The sequence below is a fragment of the Mesitornis unicolor genome, unplaced genomic scaffold, assembly GCF_000695765.1.
Source record: "Mesitornis unicolor isolate BGI_N332 unplaced genomic scaffold, ASM69576v1 scaffold11371, whole genome shotgun sequence".
Taxonomy (NCBI): domain Eukaryota; kingdom Metazoa; phylum Chordata; class Aves; order Mesitornithiformes; family Mesitornithidae; genus Mesitornis; species Mesitornis unicolor.
The window spans coordinates 27,103-35,967 of NW_010163188.1; the positions used below are offsets into that span (position 1 = coordinate 27,103).

Consider the following 8,865-nt stretch of genomic DNA (forward strand, 5'->3'; position numbering starts at 1 on the left):
CACCTGGATCAGTAATGCCTGTTGTCTCTGTGGATTACTGATGCTGTGCAACAAAACTGTTCTTGGTAACAGATCAGCACTCGGATGTGCTCTCCGTAACCAAGGCTGTAGAATTTTCCACGCTCTCTCCTCTTTTCTCTGTTGCGCCTCTGGATCCAGAACAAAAAGAGGTTTACTCCTTTGTTGCAACACATGCCAGAGGTGTGTAAAAGCAGCAAACACCACTGGATTTGAGACATGACCCAAAATGGATCGATGCACTTGCTTTACCACCCCAACAACATACAAGGAATCCACAACTAAGTTTAAGGAATCATTTTCCCACTCTTGTAAGGCAGTGATAACAGCCTGTAGATCTAAAATCTGCACAGAGCCTTCTCCAACAATACAATGTGAATTCCACTCTCCATCTTCATTCATGAAGCCTCCAACAACAGACCAACACCTATTTTTGAAGAACTTTCCCATGAAACCACTTCTTCCTGTTAACTGCTGAACAATTTTGTTACAATAGTGTGTACAAATACAGGTAAAGAGAAAGGAATTGAAAAAGCGAAATACAGCAGACACGTATAACCATAAAGCTGCAAGTACTGGGACTCCTGGCCAACAAATGAACAACTGCAAACCAAGACCACAATCTCAGTGCAGCAAGACAGCATAAAAGAGCCAGTGCAATGTGCTGCAGGCCAAAAGAACAAGAGTTCAAAGAAAAAAACAACTCTCCTGAAAACTGGAGGACAAAATTGCCAAGTAAGCACGCCTATCACTAGGCTGCCATTAAACTGAGCAACTGAGTGAGCCAACACTCTATAAACATTTGAAGACTACAAAGTCCAAGGAGGAGGAAGACTACAGTGTGCTGCAACTGTGATAAAGGCATTTCTCCACAGAGAACAACAACTGTAGTTGTAGAAAATGTCTTAAATGCACACAGCAATCCAAACCATTCTGTCAGCGGTGAAGGAGTGAAACTGTCTGTGTGGTGAAAGTGTAACAACAGATGTGAGAAGATACAGCCCTGGGCTGGCAGGGAAATAAGAACCTCACGGGGCTGCAAAGCACTGCATAGGGGAACCTATTTAAGCCCCAACTCCAGAAACGTGGACTCATTCTTAACAAATTGCTCCATGAAAGCTGCAATAAATCTTGACTCAATGAAAGTATGGATGTGCCAGGTGTCCAAAAACCAGGCCCTTACAGAGCCAAGAAATACAAACCAACTGCTCTGGAACAAAAGTAACCCAAAGACTGGGAGTTTCCCTGGGAAATTATGTTGTCGTTGTAGTAATTCCAAGCTGTTAAACATCAAGTAAGTTACTGCTGCAGAGGATGCAGAGGTATCTACAATCTGCTTACTTTCCTTTCAATCCAAATCTAAATGACATGTTGCTGATCTTTAATTTATAACCCGCATCTTGATTCCTGGGCATACTGCACTGGGATGGAGTTGTATCATATGTATCCATTCTCCAGGGAAACCACTCACCCTAAGGAACACCAAGCAGATGTTTCACATTGGCTTTTTACTCTAGGGCACTGTGACAATTTTCAGTATTAATGCAGAACTGTGCACTTCAGAATGATCATGACTAAATGAAACTCAGAACCAGGTACAACACAAAGATACTAATGATGAGAGTGATCCTCATTGAACCAGTTACCATATAAAGGTCATGCTTTTAAAGCTGGCAGCATAACTGTAAGTCAACTTCCTTACACATACACTTCCTGATATGGTATTATTACGGGGGATGAGGAGAGGGAGGAAGCTTCCAGAGTACTTACGCTCATATCACATCGTATATCAGCACCCAGCTGAAAATTCAGACCCTTAGAGGCAATGGTATAATGTTGCAACTTAAATGCTCAGAACATACTCACAGGGAAAACTGAAGAACTAAAGAGTTTGTCCTTTCTTAAATCAAGAACTTATTTTTGCAACCTTAATGCTCTTTCAAGATTTTATAATGTGTACATCTCTCAGCATAGCATAACAAAAAAATAATCACAGCTTCAGCACAGTTGCTACAATCTCTCATTCTCCAAATTTACAAAACAGCAAAATAAGGTTTAGTGTTTAGTTTCAGGTTTTGTTTGATGTTTTTGGGGGTGTTTTTGTTTTGTTTTGGTGGTGTTGGTTTTTTTGGAAAGAAAACAAATATGGATTTCTAGCATCTCTTACACAGACCATTCAAACACAGAACACTCCTTTCAAGGCCCTTTCTCTACCTAAAAGCTTAAGTATCAAAATTGAGAACCACAAACCACTCTTGTTTCCTTCTGCTCCTTCTGAAATAAACCTCTTAGTATCCTTTCTCAACCTTCGCAGTGGTTCTTTGCTCTTCATCACTTTTTCATCTCTTCAGCTTGCACTTCATCCCCCTAGAGGCATTAGGCACATTTAAGTGGCCTTACCTTTCCCACCCTCCACTATGCCTCACTTAGCAGCACGGGGGTAAGACTGTCCAAAACTAGTCAAAATTTATTGTCAGTAGCTTTTTGTTGGTAAGTAGAATTAGTGTGTTAAAACTATTTATCAGGCTCTGCTACAATAAATATTGGTACAAAATAACACATCATTAGAGACATCTTTCTTGATAAGTGAATAAAGTTTTATTAAATCCCAACATTTAAAGCATTTGTAATATCACAGTTCACCTTATTTTTCAAATCCACTCTATACTGATTATATAATGTAATAAATATAACTTTAACAAAGTGAAGATACTATTCTATTCTGGTATTATTCTGAGAGTGATAAACTCTCCCCCCCAATGAACTGGCCTTTTATAGGAACAAATATATATTCATTTAGTTAAGTTTTCCAGATCAAATACATTACATACACACAAAAAAATTACCAAAAAAAATCCAAAAAATTACAAAATAAGCAGCATGGCATTCTTTTCCCCATCTGAAATACTGATCATGGGTCTAAATCATATACATTCAAGTTAAACTGGGAAAAAAAATACAGAAAAAGCCTTGAAGAACAATTAGGGATTGCTGTCTTAGATTTTAGAAAAAGGTTCATTCCTCTTACTATCAAAAAGAAAGTTGATGTAGAATATCTTCCATTTCATTCAAATTAAAAAAAGGCAAAAATAGAAAAAGGCTTTGAAGTGTTTTGGCACAGAAAGAAAACGTTTTAAGTGAAAACTAATCATCAAGCAAACAAGCTCTCTGAGGGAGGGAGGGAGTTAAAGAAAGAAAAACAATAAGAAGTAAATTACATTGGGAGAACTCAATAATTTATGAAATGATGATATGACCACTCCTAAAAAGATGTGTACCTGTTCCTAAAAGGACACAAAAAGATCTTCAAAGAGGAGAATGTGCAAAGCAATGAAGAAGTCATCTATGCACCCCGGAGGCTGAAGGACCACTTCAGCCAGTTTTTTTGCACGTGTTTGGACAGAATGAGGAGAAAAATAAAAAGAGCAGGAGGAAAAAAAAAGTGATACTGGCAACTGGCTGGCAAACCAACACCATCTAAAACCAGTCCCACAAAAGCCTCACAAAAAGGAAGCCAGCCAAAAAATTAGTCTTAACACAGCAATAACCTCAGCGCAACAAATGAAAAGCCATCCTCCTGGACCACTGGCCTAGTGAGAATACTCTGCACTACTAAACCCAGAACACAGCTTTTCACTGAAGGCATGCTGAGAAGTAAACAGAGGGTTACAGGCTATTGAGATTCTCTCTACACAAGACCATTTAACACCAAGTCACAGACAGGAAAAAACCTCGGAAGGACCCCATGCGGGCAGAAGGCAGCTTTAAGTACACATGGAAACTTTGGGATATCTAAACAGATATTATTGCACAAGCATAAAAAATTTTACAAAATTATAGGTGCTGGGAAACAGAAATTATCTAGTACAGCACGCAAAAAACCTGTCTGGTCAGGTTTTCAGACCAAAAGAGGACTGACTCCTCCAGCTCACTAGATGCTGTTACAGTATTTCTTAATATTCCCGCAAGTAAAATTGCAAGATGTTTGTACAGAGAACCAGGATACAAAACCAGCTTAGCAGTTAGAAACACTGGCTGGGGTGGGGCTGAAGGGAGTGGATTGAAGTGAAACTTCCAAAATTTCACTTCCAGAAAAACTCGACTTCACAAAGCCTATGGTATTCTTCAAATACACCCACAAACACCTCCTGAAAACAAGAACAGGAGCTGAAGAATAAAACAGAGGAAATGTGTTTGGTTCAGGATCACACAGGAAGGCAGGAGAAGACCAAACACCACAGTTCTGGCCTTGCCATCCTCTGCCTCCCATGTAAGCACTTATCTCTCCTGCCCCACACCATGCAGGTGTGACTGGGAGGAATCTGGGTATGGTGGGTAGAAAGGCACAGCCAGGAGACCTTGCGGCTACAGCTGGACACCTCAGTGCCAGAGACAGGATCCCCAGACTTGTACTGTTCACAGAGTTTCACACAGCAATGTTAAGGTGGCCGGGGAAGAGAGAGGAAGATGTGCAGAAGTCAACTCTTCTATCAGCCTGGACACTATACGCACATTAATTTACATCCTGTCTTTCTGAGATGAACTTAAAGAGATGGAAGCAAGAATGCTTTTATTAACATTTTCTAATCTCTCAAATTTCCCAGAATTATACAGGTTTGTGTTAAGCCCTTCTAACAAAGGCAGAGAGAAATTCTCCATCTCTCATTATCTTGTAGCAGTTATTCAGCTATCAAACAACCAGGACATTGATATGCAAATGCTATTAAGGAAAGCCACCTGCTGCAGAGTTTAGTCTTCTTTAAAATGACACCATTTACTTGAAATATTAAAACCTTAAAGTTCAAGTATTAACCCACTGAATCTCATTTGCATTGTTTTCAAATAGCATCTCCTTATTCTTGTAAAAGGAAAATCACAGAAGAGAAATTAAGCATAAACAAAAAAAATACAGAATGAAGAGAAAAAGAGACTGAGTATTTCAGCTTTGGATTTTGTGCTTTTCATCAGGAGGTACAGTATGCTCAGACAGCAACAGAAGTTCTGTTAATTGTGAGTTTTCTCTCATTTGCTTTTACTAGAGCCATTTTCAGTAAGTAATTACTAGATGCCCTATCATTCTGGGGAAAATGCCTGCAAAAAAACAGCTACTTTCAACCTTTGATATCAGTCTGCCCAGCTTTTTAACTGGAAAAAAAATGAATTTCAGAAACTAATGCCTGGCAACTTGCTCTACTGGTAAAGAGAACAGACTGGAAGCCCTAGCGCATGCTGCAGGCAGCAGGATAACAATATCCAGCCGCAATAAAAAAATTGAAAAGAAAATCCCTTCTTGTAACATTTCTAGCATAAGGCTTCTAGAGTTTACATACTCAGCAGACACTCTGTAGTCCCTTCTGCAAAACATACACAAGTGATTTCACTGCAAGAACTTCACCTGTCTGAGATTTGGTAAGGCAGCTGCCAGATGGATAATAAACAGTGGAACATGAAGTAGCCGCAAGACACAGATATTATTAAACATGCACAGGACACACATTATCTCCATGACACCAGTGTTATTTTCAAATGCAGAACCTCAAAGAATATTTTTTTCAGTATTTTAACATGTCCCAAATTTGTTTCATAGGCCCAAGATACAGTTAGTCTTTTCTGCTCAATCTTAACAGAACCTGCTGAAGTCCACCCTAACACATATCCTCTGGCTTCCCTGAAAAAGCCACTGACCAAAAAGGATGGCAGAAGTCTGTCAAATGGAAAACTCCTCAAGGAGAATGTAGAATTATCTCTGTTATTTCAGCTCTGCTGCCCAGCCTCATGGGTATTCCAAAGTACATCGTCCCTGAGCTGACGTAGACAAAGGTGTTCTGCCCAACTTTGTATAAGCCAACAAAGAAGGGGTTCAGAAAATACGCCCCAGCATTCAGTGGGAACATCTGCCCTCCATGAGTATGGCCAGAGAGAATTAAATTTATGTCTGGTCTTTCCTGAAGGGCCCACTTTGCAGCGATAGGTTGATGAGCTAACAGCACTATTGCACGCTCACTGCTACAACCTCTGAGAGCTTTTTTTAAATCCATGCCATGCCCCGAGTAGCGCAATACATCTGCCTCAATATCATCAACGCCAGCCAGGCAGAACCAGTCATCAGTGCTCTCCGGTGAAACAATCTTCACGTTCTCATTGTGGAGGGGCTGAATGTTAAAGGATTTTAACAGCTCAAACCAGTTGGTAACATCTGATGTGTAGTACTCATGGTTTCCTGTGACAAAGTAAGTTCCCAAAGGCGACTTAAGTTCTCCAAGAGGCTCAACAGCAGGTCGTAGGATCTCTGCCTCTGAGTCAGTCAGGTCCCCGACAATCACAGTGATATCTGGTTTCAAAGTCTTAACCATTCTCACAATCATGGCAAGCTTGGTCTTCCCTACTGTAGGCCCCAGATGGATATCTGAAAGCAACACCACTTTCAGATTATTCATTGATGAGGGCAGGTTGTGAACTGGAATTTCCACTGAATTCACAGCAGGAGGCTGGGAAGCATTTAACAGCCCAACAACAGTCAGCATAACAGTCAGCATGACTGCCAAAACAGGTTTCATCGCTGTTCTGTTGTTCTTGTTGCCAGTACCTGCCTTAGCGCCTCTCCCAGCCAAAAACCTGTAAGCCTGCTCTACAGAGCCTAGAGCAAAAAGGAAGAAGATCAGAATGATATAGGCCCCCAGGCAAGTGTAGGCAGCTAAAGAAAAGAAATATGGCTCTTCTGCAACGAGAAACAGCAATGTAAAGAAGCTTGAATGAGCCAAAGTTAGAAACATGAACACAGCTATTTTCCACGGCATGAAACAGAAGGAGTTGGCAGCTGAGGACCTGGAGAACGTGGTGACAGTGCTTCTCCAAACATGAAGAGAGCCTATCGACATCAGTGCGTTAGCAAATAATGCCATCTGCAGCCTTAGGAGCCAACGTCGTGTCCTGAGCTCGAATTGTTCTGCCAGATAACTCCGCGATAGCATCATGGAGAAGAAAACCACTCCTGCAGCCACTGCAGCCTTTGCTTCAAGAGGCAGTTGCTTGAAGGAGATCATCTTTCTTTGCTTCCTGACCGTTCCCTTCTGTTCTGCAGAAGTCTCCAGTGGGCAATAGTGTTGCTATGAAGGGATGCCTTGGGTCACCGAAGCCTGCAACCAGGAACCAGTATCAGCCGTTTTAAAATATTAGACACATTCCCTTTTTCCCCAGACTGCAATAAAGGACTGTTACTCTGTACATACCACCCAGGAGAGTGGGTCATGCAGAATCACCATCATAAAGACAGAGAAGAGATTTCCTGATGTGGAATAAATCAGACAACTGAAAACACTGGATTCTGGCACTCCAGTTCCAAGCTCCCAGCCTGCCTTCCTCAGTGATTCCTCCTCCCGCCTTTTTTTTTTAAATGCCACTTCCTCATTAATACTTCCTTATAGTAGATGGCAAGAGATCACAACAGTGATACAATGAGTACTGGAAAGAATCATTATAGTATTTGTAAACCCCATACATGCTCTGCGACGAAGCTGCTTCTGCTGTTAACTTAACACATGTTTTTCCTTCTTCCTAAGCAGTTGGCTCCATTTCAAAAGCAGGCATCACCCTACATCTTTATTACTGAATGCAAAAGGTCCCACTAACCCATACCACAGCAGCAGTGAAATCCCTGCTATAAGAGCTACCAGATGCAACTGCAGTCCCAGAAACTGCAGATGACGTATTTGCAGATATTCTTACCTCCAGCTGTGTGGGCTTCCCCAAAGCCCTCAAAATGAAGAGCAAATGAAAACCACATTGTGTTTTGCTACTCACTTCTATTACATGGATAGCTCCCAAGGCTCAACACCTATTTCAGCATACCCTGGTCTACCAGGATGCAATTAAGTTGAAAAGGGATTAAAACATCACACACTGTGCTCCTTCAGAAGTAAAGGGATCACCAAGTCTAATGCTTCTCTGCTCCCAGATTTAAAATAAAGAAGCAAGCATCAGTTATGCTTGAATGATACTGGAATTCTCTGTTCTGCTCTGTGTTGTGCTCAGAGTTCATAGTGTTTCATGTCCAGTACATTTCTATTTAAAGTAAACCTACTGTTTTATTTTAACCACAGTTGAAAAAGGTTTGGATGGTCTTTCACAGCATACAATAGAGATCAAGTACGAGATAACAATCTACCTTATTTCAAGTAAGTGCATGTCACTGCATGGCTTTCAAAACACTTCCCATTTCTCAGTCCACACTTAACTAGAGAAAAAGTAAGCAATCATTACAGCCAAAAATATCTCAGAACTAGGGCACGAAAGCAGCCTTGTAGGGCTCTCCAGTGAGCTTGAGCCCAGAAGTCTACAAACCTGAGTTTGCCAGGTTGCTTATGTGCAGCATATACTTTCCCAAGCTGATTTTAAAAGAACATTAGCACCCCTGTGATGATGGGGCCCTGCTACATTGTGAGGATCAGAACAAGTTTTCAGAAGACCCCTTCCTTCATTACTTGGTCAGGGATCTGTGGGTTGACAGTGAAATCGTGGCTCCCAGCCTTGGCTCCTCAAGTCCTCCCAGCTGTTACAACACTATTTTTAAAAAGAGTAACTATTTAAACACGCATGCCTCTACGGAAAATAAACTCAGCTAGGAAGGTGAGAGTATAAGAAATGCCCTACTGGTTTGAGCCCACAGTTCCTCTAGACACCAGGATATATTCTGTCTGAAAAACAGCAATAAGAAATACTGTTTAAAGAAACTACATGACCCTGGCCATTGTCTGTGGTCAGCTTCCCTCCTATTCCTCCAGCTGACAAAGCTGTTACATTAGGGCTGTCAGAAGGCAAATCCTTGCCTAGTCATTTTTGCATGTTATT

General features: G+C 41.1%; 1 protein-coding gene across 1 annotated transcript; it reads right to left on the reverse strand.

The window, feature by feature from the left end:
• Nucleotides 1–5,741: 5,741 nt before the first annotated feature.
• TMPPE (transmembrane protein with metallophosphoesterase domain) lies at nt 5,742–7,140 on the reverse strand. The gene has a single exon (XM_010193873.1). The coding sequence runs from the start codon at nt 7,059–7,061 to the stop codon at nt 5,742–5,744; it is 1,320 nt and encodes a 439-aa protein (XP_010192175.1). The 5' UTR covers nt 7,062–7,140.
• Between the last annotated feature and the right edge of the window lie 1,725 nt (nt 7,141–8,865).

Coding starts and splice junctions, on each gene's coding strand:
- TMPPE (XM_010193873.1), bottom strand. CDS start 7,061: ATGATCTCCTTCAAGCAACTGCCTCTTGAAGCAAAGGCTGCAGTGGCT.